General features: G+C 40.0%; 2 protein-coding genes across 8 annotated transcripts in view; one reads left to right on the top strand and one right to left on the bottom strand.

Annotated features, from left to right (window-relative positions):
• LOC108134972 (mucin-5AC) overlaps positions 1-12,647 on the top strand; it is a 69,649-nt gene extending 57,002 nt beyond the window's left edge. For all 7 annotated transcript variants that reach the window (XM_041710170.1, XM_041710168.1, XM_041710165.1 and 4 more), the window contains 3 exons: positions 5,833-6,804; positions 7,294-7,625; positions 8,070-12,647. In XM_041710170.1, the coding sequence (XP_041566104.1) occupies positions 5,850-6,804; positions 7,294-7,625; positions 8,070-10,007 (3,225 nt within the window). In that variant the 5' untranslated portion in view covers positions 5,833-5,849 and the 3' untranslated portion in view covers positions 10,008-12,647. The remainder of the gene's footprint in view (positions 1-5,832; positions 6,805-7,293; positions 7,626-8,069) is intronic.
• Positions 12,648-12,657: 10 nt separating this feature from the next.
• On the bottom strand, positions 12,658-13,405 carry LOC108134973 (thioredoxin-like protein 4A). Its single transcript, XM_017255504.2, has 2 exons — positions 13,249-13,405; positions 12,658-13,160 (listed from the first exon to the last, which is right to left on the bottom strand). Exons 1-2 carry the CDS (start codon positions 13,324-13,326, stop codon positions 12,810-12,812), a joined length of 429 nt encoding a protein of 142 aa, XP_017110993.1. The 5' UTR covers positions 13,327-13,405; the 3' UTR covers positions 12,658-12,809.
• Between the last annotated feature and the right edge of the window lie 1,299 nt (positions 13,406-14,704).

Genomic DNA, 14,704 nt, shown 5'->3' with positions numbered 1-14,704 from the left:
TTAATCCTTATTGATATCGACAAACATCATAGGTTTTGTGTTTGTGCTTATGAAATATTGTATTCAGTGATGGCACAAATATTTCTAAATTAATACACTTTTTATATCACATAATGATTAGGGCCTCGAATTTTGTTTATATTTGATATTAATAAATAAATGGTATGAAATGTATTTTGTTTTATAAAAGTTGGCTTATAAAAATATTTTATATTTAATGAAACAAGAAAAGAATTCCGAATCAGGTTTTTTTGTTGTTCTAAAGTAACGAAATTGCCTTCTAAATGTCAGCACTGATTCTATAACCATTGACTTTTGACTACAAATTGACTTCATTTGCCGAAACGAATCTGATTTATGGACAGACCACAAGCACACACACACACACACACACACACATATTACCGCATTATCTGTGGTCTTCCGAGCGATTAAGCAATAAATATACAAGTTGACAGTAAATTATTAACGTGGCAAATGGCAGAAGAAATGGGGCAGTAGAAACAGCTTAGGGAAACCAACTCGACCTGGCGTCATTTTCAGTCACTTATCTAGGCATCCTTGCCCGAATATCTTTTGCCGAGGCCAGGCACGTAATCCTGGTAAATATTTGAGCAAATATTAAAAGTAGAACAAATTCAAAACGTGACACAGAAGGCAATCGAATTTGGCCTTTTCTCGTTTTGTGGGTGCCAAAAAATGGCCTTTAAGTGCATAATTTGAGCTCGAATGAGTGGCAATAACCGAAATGCAATTCAAAAGTCATTTGTAAGCGACACATAAGCTCGGGAGTCAGGGTTTCTGTCTGTCTGTCTGTCTGTCTGTCTGTATTTTGTTTCTGTGTGTCTGGGCCTGAGTTGGGATCATAAACGTAAAACGCTTAGCACTAAAGACAAAGGCAGCTCACAAAAACACATATAAATTTAGGGGCGGTAGAGGCGTGGCAGGGGCGGGGGGCAGGAGCAACAATGCCGCCAAATGAAACAGCAAACAAAAAAGAACAGGCGCGGTACTGGGGGCAAAAAACATGGCCATAACAATAAAAGCACAACAATAAGCAGTAACAACGAGGACAACATCGCCGAGTTCTACGGCATGAGGTAAGACACACACACACACACAGTACCAGTGCTGACATGCAAAAAAAACAAGCCACATCAAACATTTAAAACACCTGAAGGCATTTGGCAATTGGTACCTTTTGCATGTTTGGGAAAACCAAAATTCAATGATCCAAATAGGTTTCGTTGTACGTGCGCTTTTGCCCAAACTGAATTTATTCAGTTGTTTCTATTTTTCAGTACATATTAAAAGTGTGTGACTTAAATTCAATTTGTATAGACCATTTCAGTAGACTTAAATTTAAGTACAAAGCTTGATATTTAAGCCTTTTGAAGGAAAGTTAAAATAATTTTTATTATTTTGGCTTCAGATTTAAACACATTTGTCCTGTTTTGCGTTTATCACTTATAATACTTTCTGCTATAATTAAAATACATTCGTAATAGCAATTTCAATGACTTGTGGAGACCATAAAACAAAAAGATTTTTAATATTTTGAAAAAGATATTTGCCAACCAATATAATAAAATGCTGAAAACATTTTAAAATATTTTTCATGATTAATTAAATGAAATCAAATTTGTTCCTTAAATACTTTACCTTAAATCAAAAAGTACTTGCAGTTAATAAAACTTTTTACTGTATCATATGGATTTTAATATACACTTTTATTAATTTATCCTGTATTTTCGAACAAATAGCCAAAAGCGCAGAGCTGCGAGCGGCACAAGTACGGGCGCAGGATCAGGATAAAGGAGCGGATGTGGATGTGGCTGTGGATGTGGGAGGCAGGCTCGTGGCCATGGGGCTGCCAAGTGTAGCAGATTAACGGAATGTTTGTTAAATGGCGCACGGCTGTGTGGAAGAAGGATGGACTTTCTGTAGGCGCGGCTGTGGAATGCCGTTACTCTCATAATTTGGCCCCGACTGTGCGGCATTGTGTGCTCCTGCTTTTTTCCAAGACAAAGCAGACACTAATAAGGCAGGCAGAATCGCTGAAAGCCACTCAATACTTTCCATTCACTATTTTAAAGCCTCCACTTCGCTGCGTTTAAGCCCTTAAAATATTCAAATCCCCTGCTCAGTCAGCAATTTAGCTAATTAAAAAAAATATTAAATGCAATCCAAGTTGGAGGACAGCAAATCGAATTGCAAAAAAAAGGCCACACAATTTTTGCCCTTGAGTATTTTCATTTGCCTAATGCTCCTTTAAGCCGCTTAGGTGGTTGTATATGTGGTCTCGTTTGTACTTTGTGTGGGTGTGTAAAACACTTAAGATGCTCAAACGAGTGTGTGTCTGCGTGATGACAGTGATGGACATTTAAGTAGGGATTCATTGGGTGTTACAAAAATCAATGAATTGAAAATCGTTGCTCAATAAATCACCAAAGCTGTCTGAGCAGGGACTTTCTATTATATTTATGTGAAATACATTTATTTGGGGTAAAGATAAATCTATCAAACCAATTTAAGGGTAACTTTTACATTTACATTTAATATTAAAATACAAAAACTATAAGTTTTTACTTTACTTTAACTGTTGTTGTTAATATTTTGATTTACTTTACCTTTAATGTTTCTATTTAAATCATGTCTTCTGTATTTATGGCAGCACGCCTCAATTCACATGAATGATTTCATTGTTTGTTGGCTGGGTGGCAAAGTCAATTCGACGTGGCCCCAAAATCGGACAAAAGCATTTTTGTATAAGCTTACACATATATATATATACAATTTCAATTGATTTGCCGTCAATTTCATTTGCCAAAGTAAAAATACGACAGTCCAAAAATACTGCAGATATCTTTATATATATAAAGCATATATGTAATGTATATAGGCGAGACTTGCCCCGGGCATGATGAATTATTATTTTGCTCCTTTCACGCATTACGCATACGCACCGTGTACTCAAATCCAAGTCGAGGCCGCCTGTCAGCATGTTTGTCCGTTTTCCGTTGTTCCCCGTCCATTTGTCCAATTGTCCGACGGCCCAAAACCACAATCATTCATCATGCTGCAACAACAGGGCGCAACAAGCAACACATTGTTGTTGTTTAGCTTGGCTTGAGCCACCCATTTTCCGCTCATTTTCCACCCAGTTCTAATGCCACACCAAAAAAACCGCCCGCTTTGACATCGATATGGCGTTGATACACACGTTCATCGAGCGGACATTGTTAATGTATTCTACGTATATTGTTTGTCCTTTTTTTCGTTTTTGTTTTTGTTTTGTGAGCTGAGCCAAAGGCAATTATCCGTGCCCAGCAGCAAATTCAATCGCCAAATGTGCTAATCCATCAATGAGACCCAACGGTAGCTTCAACACTTTGTCTTCTTTTGCGCATTTGTACATGTTCTATTTAGAAAACGAATCGGAAGCTGCAACTTATTACAAGTAGTCAATAACTTCTAGAGCAGGAAAAATATAATTTTTTAGAGAGAGCTTATAAAAAATCTAAATAAATTTTCGAAAAAAACCTAGCTTTAGGGAGATACAATATATTTTTTAATTACAAATTTACATTAAATATTTATTAAAGTAAAGATATTAAAAAATGAAACCATGCCATTTAATAGAATATGCATTTAAATTTTCATCATATTTTAAGTAAAACTGATGTTATAGCTTTTTACAAATAAATTATAATTATAATTATTATAATTATAGACAAATCTAATACCATCACTCAAAAAAAAAAACGTTGTCCAGTGAAATAAGTAATGACCTTATTGAAGAAGTTTTTCGTTTTTATTTTCCCATTCCAATAAGTTCTTTGGAAAGTTGCGCTTTTCACCGACTCTCGAGTCGCGAGTCTGTGTGGAAAAGTAGACGAGACAAATTTCGCAACCATTAGTGGAATTCAAAAATAATTGCCCGGCAAAAGAATCCACCAACTGTGGGGGCCCATTAAAAATCACTCCGAACTGCTTAGACTGCAAATTGTGTTTTACATTTTTTTTCTCCCCTCGTTATTTGCACGGAAGTTGGACACGAATTATGGCCAATGTATAATAGCCATTAAAACTTTCTTGTTTGCCGGCCAAGTTGGAAAGGAAATGGAAAACCGAAATAAGCCAAGGTAGGAGGGTTTCAGGTGGCATGGAACAGTACGAGTACGAGTACGAGTGGTAGACCAAAACTTTTGCAATAATCATCTTCTTGCTCCCTGACTGACTGAATGTGGCGCTGTCCTTGGCAGGACAAAGCGTTTGCCAGGACATACATACATATAGCTATTTGTTTAACAAAAAAAGAGAACAAGAAAGGAATAAGCCGAATTTTATATACTTTTGCTTTTAAAATAATTAAATAAAAAAAAAGAATGGTAACTTTTATCATTTATTTGTTATGTGATGAAGTGGTTCGATCCTCCACTTTCGGATTGATATACTTTCTGTAACTAGTTCACCTAGGCATTTCCAGTAATGCTGATCCAGAATGTATATGCCTCACAAAATTTTCGCTAAAATTGAAATACTCTTTGCAAGGACATACAAAATAGGTGGAAGGAAAGAACAGCTCAGATAGAAAATTCAGCAGAGCGGAGCTCCGCAATTGCGCGACTGTCAATACAAAACGAACAATTAGATGGTGGCTTCAAGGGGGCGAGGAGGGGGCTGGAAAAGCGGAGGGGGAAAAGCTGACCAACTAGCTGCCAGTGACAATGGACAATGGCCACACACAACGGCAACAGGCTACAGTGTCCTTCTCAGTTATTGAGCGTGCAACTTGTTGAAAATCCAAGGATATCGCCAAAGGAGATGCTACAGGCAAAGGACCCTGTGTGTGTGTGTGTGCGTGAGAGCTACATTAATTTACTCATTTCAACAAAATGTTAAAAATTTACCAAGTTATTTCCCCACGGGAATGTTTGCCTAGAGAGAGAGGGGAAGGGGGGCTAACTGGAAAAGCAGCTAAAGCGCTGAAAACAATTAAAAAGTTTGAAGAATGCGCCAAGAAATGTGGATGGTTTTTGATGGTGTTTTAATGGGTTAAGGACGTGCAAGGACGAAGGATGGGAATGGCATTCCTTGAAAACGCAGCTTGAAGCAAAAGGTGTTGGAAACGTGGTAGTGCAAATTAAGAGAGGTATCCTTGGAAATCAAAAATATTTCGAGCACGTTTTTCTTGCCATCAAACAAATTTTGATATAAGTAAACAGGAAATAATATAGTTTAAAGCTGAAAATCTTCATTACTTTATTTTTAAAGTTGTACTTTGTATATATTTTATGTAGCACACTTTCGCCGCAAGTGGATATCCGTTAATTTCATTGGACCATTTGCAGGAACATCATACAGTTGGCTTGAATGGCAGTCACGTCGATATTGTATGGCCAATTTGTTCGTGACTAACACTTTCATGGGCAGTTAGCCAGGTCCATAAGGAGGAGCATAAAACGGCCACAGTTTGCTCACCCAAATAAGCGACAAAGTGGCAAATTGTCGTCAAGAATAAGCCACTGATGTGTTGTACTTTAAAAAAAATATGGATTTTGGAGCTAACTATGCTTTTTTTTTTACATTTTTTTAAACAAGTAATTTCTTTGATTAAAAAAGATAGAGATAAACGATTGAGATAGAAGTTTTTCACATTACTATGAGATAATAAAGTAGACTATAGACTTTTAATACTAGTATCATTAAATTTAAAATATTAAAGTGCCTATTAATCACTTTAAGGTTAATTGCTTTTAAACTATATTAATGTTAAAGTAATTAATTTCATTTAAAACTAATTAATTTATTTAATTTATTTATTTGCAGAAAATGTTTGAATAGAGATGGCCAAACTTTCACGACGTGCCTCGTCGTCTGCAGCAACGCCCTCCACAGCAACAACAGCAACAGCAAATACCGGAGCAACACCAGTCGATCCAAGTCATGCCTCTGGCGCCACGCGGCAACAAGAAGAGCAACTTCAGCAGAAGACACAACACCTGCAGCGGCACCAGGAGCAACAGCAACAGGAGCAACAGGAGCAACATCGGCAGAAGTCAACACACCTGCAGCAGCAGCAGCAGCAACACCAACATTATCAGCTGGAACAGCAGCAACATCATCAGCTGCAACAGCAACGCATTGCACGTCGTGCCGCCAGCAACAGCAACATCAACAGCAACAGCAATCGACACGTGTCCGCTCTTATTGACACGAGTCCTGATGTCTTGCATGAGAATCCAGCGTCGCCATCACCGACACCGGCGGCGCTATCAAATCACCACATTAGCAACAGCAACAGTAACAGCAGCAACAACAGCAGCTACCACAGCAACACTGCCACGCCCACTGCACCCGCCCACGCCCACGTCACGGCCACGCCCTACATGCCGCTCCTCCCGCCAGGCGAGCAAAATCTGACAGATGCGGAAAATGCAGCGGAACGGGCCAGAATTCGCGCCGAATTCTTCGCCACATATGACGTGATGACGGGCGTCAGGATCGCCGCCACTTTGGGCGGCTTCTTCGGCCTGATGGTCTTCCTGATCGTATGGAAGAGTCGCAGCAGCAGCAACGAGACCCTGAAGGTCCTCAAGGACCCCAAAATGGCAGCCGTGGCAGCGGTGTGCATGCAGGAGGAGGAGGAGCGCGAGATCCACGACGCCATCGTGGCCACCGGGATGTCCATCTATCCGGATGAGTACGATGCGATGGTCTATCGACGGCAGCGCATGCTCTCGCTGGGCAATGTCAGTGCGCCGCCTCTGCTCAATCGGGGATATCGCTGCGGTTCCATGGGTGAGTCCATTCAAAAGGGGAATTTTTCTTAAAAAGGTGTAGCATATGGACTACTTGCCAAAGGATTTTTTTAAATATTTTTTATATTAATATTTTTGTTATTTATAGAGCCTATTTTTCTGTCTAAAATTTCAAGTCGATCGCAGCAAAGTTATGTCTACTTTTATACTTGTAGAATTTTTATATTTAAACCAGTAGTCAATGTAAAATGTTAAATAGCTTTTAAAACATTTAAAATTGAAAATAGTATGGTGTTCCTAAATTTTATTTCGATCAAAGCAAATATTACGAAGTTATGGCTTTTTTTTGAGGATCTCCAAAGAAATTGTTGCCATTGCTGCATTTTATAATATTCTTCATGGAAATTTATTAGAATGTTTTATCATACATATATTTTTTGGGAAATTGTTTTTTTTTACAAGAATTTACTCTATTTCTCTCTTAATTAACATACTTAATAAAATAAAACCCCCATCTATTACCTTTTAGGTGGCGTGGGAGTGGGCGTGCCAGTGGGCTACAGCTATCTGCTGGAGCCGCCGCGTCGCTTCTCCTACTCCTCCATGTCCGGCGGGGGAGGACCCGGATCCGGTCATGTGGGCCGCCGTAAGAGCGGTTCCGAGTCGTCGCGCATCTTCAGCAATTACCCAATGGGCGGCAGCTTCGGTACCGATGACTATTTCGTGGAGACGGAGGACGAACTGGAGGCGGAGGAGTACCACATGCAGCCAGGTGCCCCAGACGATGAGCCGGTGCACCATCAGCACCAGAGAACGGACTCCACGCGCAGCAAGCCGGGATTTCTGTCCGTACCAATGGCGGTGAGTGCACTGCTGAAGAAACGTAGTAAATCCAAGAATTTAATACTCAATTTAAATATTTTTCGCTTTGATTTTACATTATTTTAAGTCATTTTTTTTTTAAATATTCTTCGAAACAGATTTAAACATTTAAAAATTGTGTTCCGTATTAAACTCAAATATAATGCTTTTAAATAAAATGTAGCTCTAACATACCCCGAAATGAAGGGATAATTCTAGTATAATGAAAGAAAAATAATTCATTAATTTAACTAATAAATTTAAAAATAAATATTTACGGTCTTTGTATTTAAAATTATGATTTTATAATTTAGTTTTAGACTTAAAATGTTGAATTCAATTCAATAGATATTTATTTTTACCACTTTATTTTTGCATAAATGATTTTTTTCTCTCCCTAAGAAATGCATTCTAAAATGTGACTATCTTGTGTATCCCGCGCAGGGTCAGGATTCCCGGAGGAGCAGTGCCATGACCTGCTGCAGCACGGATAGCTCCTACCTGGAGCGGCGCACCTCCGCCTACATGGGTGGCTGCATGGGCAACCTGCCGCCCACGCTGCAGAGGAAGCTATCGACTGCCTCGCGAACATCGAGCATCGAGAACTGGGACTACTACTATCCGGATATACAGGTGATCCAGCCGACGCCCAAGGCTTCGCCATGTCCCTCGGAGAGGAGTGTTCACGAGGGATCCGCATCGGGATCGTTAAATGGCAGTAGACCCTCCAATCTGAGTGCCAGCAACATCAAGCGAAAGCACAGCATAGTGTCCTACGATCCGGATAGTGCTCAGGCGGGCCGCAAGCAGCAAATCCACTCCATAAGTGCGGATACTGTGGACGTCTATCCGTATAACCAGGAGAGCACTGTGGACTTGGCCCTGCCGCTGCCCAAGCCCATCCAATCGGCCCCGCCCACCGGTGTGCATCAGGGATTCCACTTCTGCGACTCACCCTCGGAGGAACTGCGTCTGGGTGTGAGCTTGCCCCGGCGTAAGCTCACCCTGGTGGAGCTGCAGCGGAATGAGAGCAACAACAATAGCTTTCCTTATACGGCAAATGCAGCAGTTCCGGTTCCGGTTCCCGTGCCAGGAACAACCAGCTCCAGTAGCATCAGTGTGGACAGCACACCGGTGAGTCTGGAGCGGCTGAACGGTGGCAGTCTCAGTCTCGCCACCGTCTCAGTGTCCCACAAAATACCGCCCCTTCCGGGGGGCAACAATAATCCGGAGAAGCGTGCCCCACTGGCCTCACTAAGTTCCTTCAAGATCTCCTCGCTGGAGTGTCCCGACTCCGAGCTGCGCTCCCTGGAAGAGGATTCGGTTTTTGGGCTGGAGAGTCCGGCGGACACGGACGATGATATGCAGCAGCTGAGCAGCGACAGTGAGGAGCAGGAGGCAGCTGCTCAGGCGCAGGCTCAGACGCAGGCGCAGTCACAGGCCGCTTCCAAGCCCAATCCTCTCCAGCTGCCCGCAAAGAGGCTACCCATGGCCATAGGTGGTGGTGCCAGGCCGCGGAGGCCACTGCTCCAAAGACATCGCACCATAAGCGCCACCTCCACCAGCGATCGGGTGGCCCTGATCAACCAGGCGCCGCTGCAGCTGCAACAGTTCCACATGGGCTTGCCGGAGGCAGTGGCTCCGCCGCTGGAAACCCACTTCGGAGCGGTAATCAGCCAGAGTCCTCCTAGGCGGGGACCCCTGCTCCAGCAGTACAGTGATCCGCAGACGACGACGACAACCACAACGACCACTACAACAGAGGAGGATACCTGTTCCACTCTAAATACGGAACTGGGCTTGGCTGATCCTCAGGTTCTGGGAGGAGGAGGCGGAGGAGGAGGAGGAGAGTCCGCCACCCATACGCAATACAGCAGCCTGAATACGGTGATCAGCTTGGGCCGTTCCACGCCCAGTCCTAGTCCCATTCCCCATCCAATTTCCATACCCACTCCGGTTGTGAGCAGCCGGATGGACAATAATCCCCAGCAGCCAACTGCCCAACTGCCAACGAACGCCATCCGGCTGGTCCATGATCCCTGCGCCTCGTCCGTTTCCGATTCGGTGATAGCCACGCAGCAGAGCAGCATCTGTGTGCCCGACACCCTCAAGGATTTGATCCTGAGGAAGGCTCCTGCCAGCGGGATCAGCCGGAGTGCCACCAACCTGAGCTGTGACAGTGGATCGGCAGATGGAGCTGGAGCTGGAGCTAGTGGTGCACCAACAACGACTGTCATGCTAGAGCTTCCCCTGATCCGGCTGCCCAATGAGCAGGCGGATGACCAGCAGGTGCAGCAGCGCCCTGCGGATGCAAGCGGCGAGAAGAGGGATCCCAGCTTGCCCGGCACTTCCAGGAAATGGTCCAAGGAGACACTCTTCTAGCCCAGCTGGTTGCCACTGCTCCAGCGCAGGCAGTTCCCAGGGCCGGGCCACTAATTAAGAGCTTAGCAACTGACTTTGTACGCAGGCTATTGGGGTTTACAGTGAACACTCCTTAGAAACGATCAAAACTTACTCTTCTTAAGATTCTTTAAAATTCCAACACAGGTTCATAGAAAATGAACTCGGAAACCATTATAAATTCGTTTTGGAAATAGTAAAACCCTTATCTAAATTTCCGGGTTCAGTTTAAAATATATCACCAAAGTTAATGTACAATTGGGGTCACCAAGTACAATGCTAAACTCCTCAGCGGGCATACAAAATTCCGAGATTCTTTAAAACTGTAGTTTAGAATAATTTAGGAAAAAAAGACACTTTGAAATACGATTTGGAAAATGTGATCAAAATTAATAAAATAAAGGGGTCACCAATCAAAAAACTTGTCAGAGGAAAGCCACGTTTACGCTAAAACTTCCAAGATTCTTAACCAATGTATTTCAGTTTGAAAAATATCATCAAAGTTTGGAAAATGTCAAAAAGTTAGTGAAGTTTAGGGGTCACCAATCACAAAACTTGTCTTGGCCAGAATACTTTGCATTTGAAGACCTTTAAACTGAACACATTTTGTGTCACATATAAAAAAATGTAAATGAGAAAAAAAATACAGTCGTTCTAGGGAGTTCTCACTGTAATTTCATTAGCCGCATGGTCTGGCAACCAACTTCCTGGGTTGCTCCAGAACCGGAACTATGAAACGCAAGTATTGACGAGTATTTAGGCTTAGATAAGGAGGATTAGATTAAGCGCATTTAGTCAAAACATAAGTTAGTTGGTCTGGCATAAGGCATAAGTTACAGTAGTACATGCCTTCTAATGATCGAAAGGGCAAAAAAAAAACAAAGAGGGTAACATGAACAACAACGTATTCGTACTTAGAGACTGTTGTCTATTATTGTTAATAGAACTCTAAAAGTTAAGTAGTGATACTCGGATTTATTTTTCACACTTTATCTATAAATCGAAAGTGCTAGCATGCGAATATGTATATATATTTGTATGCGGCCAAGCTAAGGAAAGAGTTTATATATTTCTATAGGTATTTCGCCAGCCGCCAGTCAGTCTTTCTATCCCCTAATGTCTCTCAATAAAAAACTCTTCTAGTGTCTTATACAGCAGCCAAATACTTAAAGTATTGTAATTTAGAAATTTTATAGATTGCACAACAAATCGAGATCGAGGTCGAGATCGAGATCGAGATCTAAGTCATCCTTGCAACATAATGTACTCTGACAGAAGACCTTAAGGACCTCGAAAGGTTCACCCAAAGATGCCTAAATGTCTTTAACGCGTAGCTAGACTAAAGTTGCATAAACATTTTCGCATTTCCCCGCTCTCCTGCCTGTTCGAAAACGAAATTGTTGGAAATATAATAGAGTTGTTGTCAGAATATAGCGTTACAAAATCGAAAACCAATTTGAGAAAATATAAATACATATATCTAAAACCAATTTCCTAACTCATCCCACCTACGCATCTCTATTTTTCTATGAAAAGCTAAAGCCAAGGGAGAGAAAACAAATCAAATAACTTGTATTATTCAAATCAAAATACATAATTAGTGGAGGAAACCGAAGATAGTACGATATAGAGCTGCATTTTGAGATGCCCCAGCCCCCTATAGAGACTTTCTCATATGCCTGAGCCTCAGCCTGAGCCTGATTTGTACCTTTCCTATGCATAAGTATATATTTATATACACCACACATGTATAAAACGAGCCCTATTTGAATATTTTTTAATACTAGTAAGTATTTTGTACGAAGAGATCAACTCGATGAAAGGCGCCTAATGAAAAAGCAAATGGTATATCAAAATAATAAAAAAGGAAACCCCCCATTAATTGTTGGTTACATATGCTGAAAAACGATTAAGAGTAAATGAAAATGAAAATTCGAAAATATTGTAATTGTAATTGTAGCGTTGATTTGTTTCAAAAGAGCAAAACCATATAAATATAACTAATAACGTAGCTAAATATACATATACCTAATAATGAAACCAATGAGAAAACCTAACTTGTGTAAGTCAAAAAAACGAGTAGCGGAACCAATTGTTAAACCTAAGCATAATAGATCTGTAATAAAACTGAGCTGTTGTATTAAATGAACAATAACAATGTGTTGAAGACAAAAAGTTTGAATAAATAAATGCGCAGAGCATTCAGTTTGTGAACTTTGAATAGTTTATTTCGCTGCCCCTTCTTTGCAATATGTTTTCTTTTATACTTTTGTACTAAAAACCCTTTTATTTTCTTGATTTTGCGAATGTTCTTTAAACTCGATGTCTATATGTACCTCTTAGCTAAAACTCAAAGTGTAATTGATAAAATTGGTAAACGAAAGCAATTCGAAATTAAAAACAAATATGTGTACTACTAACGCCCAAAAAGAAAAAAAAAACAGAATCATTAATGCATGATTACTTTAAAGAATGGATTAAAATTTTTAAAAAGTATGAGCTATTAAAGAACAAACTTAGTTAAATGTTATATATATGAGAAAAACAAAGAAAATTGATGTACATGTTAGCGATATTAATGAGAAAATGTGACAAGTGAAAAATAAACCAGAAGAAAATACATATACACAAGTTGCCAAGAGACAAGAGTGGCTTCTATTTGGGATTATAAATTTGTTGGGCCTAAAAGAGGGGCTTACATTAAACAAAGTTAATTAGTTAAGCTGTATTTGGTTGAGTAGTCCTTGTTACCACAAAGAAATACATTAAACTAAATTGTCCATTTTAGTATCTGTACTTGGTCGAGTAATCCTTGGGGGATACCACCAAACCACGACCTTTTCGAGCTCCTCGGTAGACTGTTTCCACAATGTCGATCATCTCCTGCTTGTCCTCCAGTGGCCAGTTGATCTTGTTGTTGTTTCCCGTGCCCAAATCAATCATAATGTGCTTATTCCGGAAGAAGAACATCACCGTGCAGGGATCGTACAACTCGTACATTTTATTGAAGTCTGGGACCTCCGTAATATCCACTAGATATATGACAGCGAAATTCTTGACCTTTTCGGCAATGCTGTACATCACCTCGTCCATTTTCATGCAGGCGGGGTCCCAATCGTGGCCAAATCGTATAACCTTAAGGCGGAAATGTAGAAGTTACTCATTTATGGAGCCCGCACGACCAAGTGGTGCTCCGTTGGGGCCACCAGTTCCAATCACTCACCACCACGCGATCTTCCTCGGAGAGAATGGCCTGGTCCACCTGCCAGCCATTGTGCAAATGTGGAAGCATGTACGACATCTTGGCGAGTTATTTTGTTTACAATTTAACGCAGCAAATTAAAACATAAACAAAATCTCCGAAATTAGAGATGAACAAACGTCAATATGTTTTCTTATTCCCAACTATCGATTTACACGGCCATGCGTTAGGGCGTTTTCATCCGATGACCAGTCGTAACGACTTTTTAAAAATATGTAGTCAACTCGTAATTGTGAAATGTGTAAAATGGATTTGTGGAAAAGTTACCAAAAACCTGCAGTTTTAAATCCATAACAAACATCCGATTTCAAAGTGGTATATCTTTAAAGTATTGTGGCTTAAGTCTCTAAAACTCTGCATTTAAATGTTCTTTTGAATTTTTAAGTTGTTAATTTTACGATAAAACTCCTAATCAGTTTCAGAAAAAAATATAGTCCCAGAAATGTGACCAAAAACCTACAGTGTTAATTCTATAACTTTTCTTTCAAGCATCCGATTTAAAAGTGGTATGTCTTTAAAGTATTGTGGCTTTGTGCTCTAAAACTCTGCATTTAAAGATTGGTTTATAATTTCGGGTCGATTTTTTGCTATTTTTATGATGTAACCCCTTTCTTAATTTCCGAAAAAACCGTCCTTGCAGAAAAGTGACCAAAAACCTACAGCTCTAAATCCATAACTTTTCTTCCTGGCCTCCGATTTCAAAGTGGTATGTTTTTAAATTATTGTGGCTTAAGTCTCTAAAATTCTGCAATTAAAATTTTGTTTTGAAATTTTGAGTTGTTATTTTTACGATAAAACTCCTAATTTTTTTCTGAAAAATATAGTCTCAGAAATGTGACCAAAAACCTACAGTGTTAATTCTATAACTTTTCTTTCAAGCATCCGATTTAAAAGTGGTATGTCTTTAAAGTATTGTGGCTTTGTGCTCTAAAACTCTGCATTTAAAGATTGGTTTATAATTTCGGGTCGATTTTTTGCTATTTTTATGATGTAACCCCTTTCTTAATTTCCGAAAAAACCGTCCTTGCAGAAAAGTGACCAAAAACCTACAGCTCTAAATCCATAACTTTTCTTCCTGGCCTCCGATTTCAAAGTGGTATGTTTTTAAATTATTGTGGCTTAAGTCTCTAAAATTCTGCAATTAAAATTTTGTTTTGAAATTTTGAGTTGTTATTTTTACGATAAAACTCCTAATTTTTTTCTGAAAAATATAGTCCCAGAAATGTGACCAAAAACCTACAGTGTTAATTCTATAACTTTTCTTTTAAGCATCCGATTTAAAAGTGGTATGTCTTTAAAGTATTGTGGCTTTGTGCTCTAAAACTCTGCATTTAAAGATTGGTTTATAATTTCGGGTCGATTTTTTGCTATTTTTATGATGTAACCCCTTTCTTAATTTCCGAAAAAACCGTCCTTG

The sequence above is a fragment of the Drosophila elegans genome, unplaced genomic scaffold, assembly GCF_018152505.1.
Source record: "Drosophila elegans isolate 14027-0461.03 unplaced genomic scaffold, ASM1815250v1 contig_814, whole genome shotgun sequence".
In the NCBI taxonomy this organism is placed as follows: Eukaryota; Metazoa; Arthropoda; class Insecta; order Diptera; family Drosophilidae; genus Drosophila; species Drosophila elegans.
Note: the sequence above shows the minus strand (reverse complement) of the source record. Positions and strands in the feature narration are given on the sequence as shown.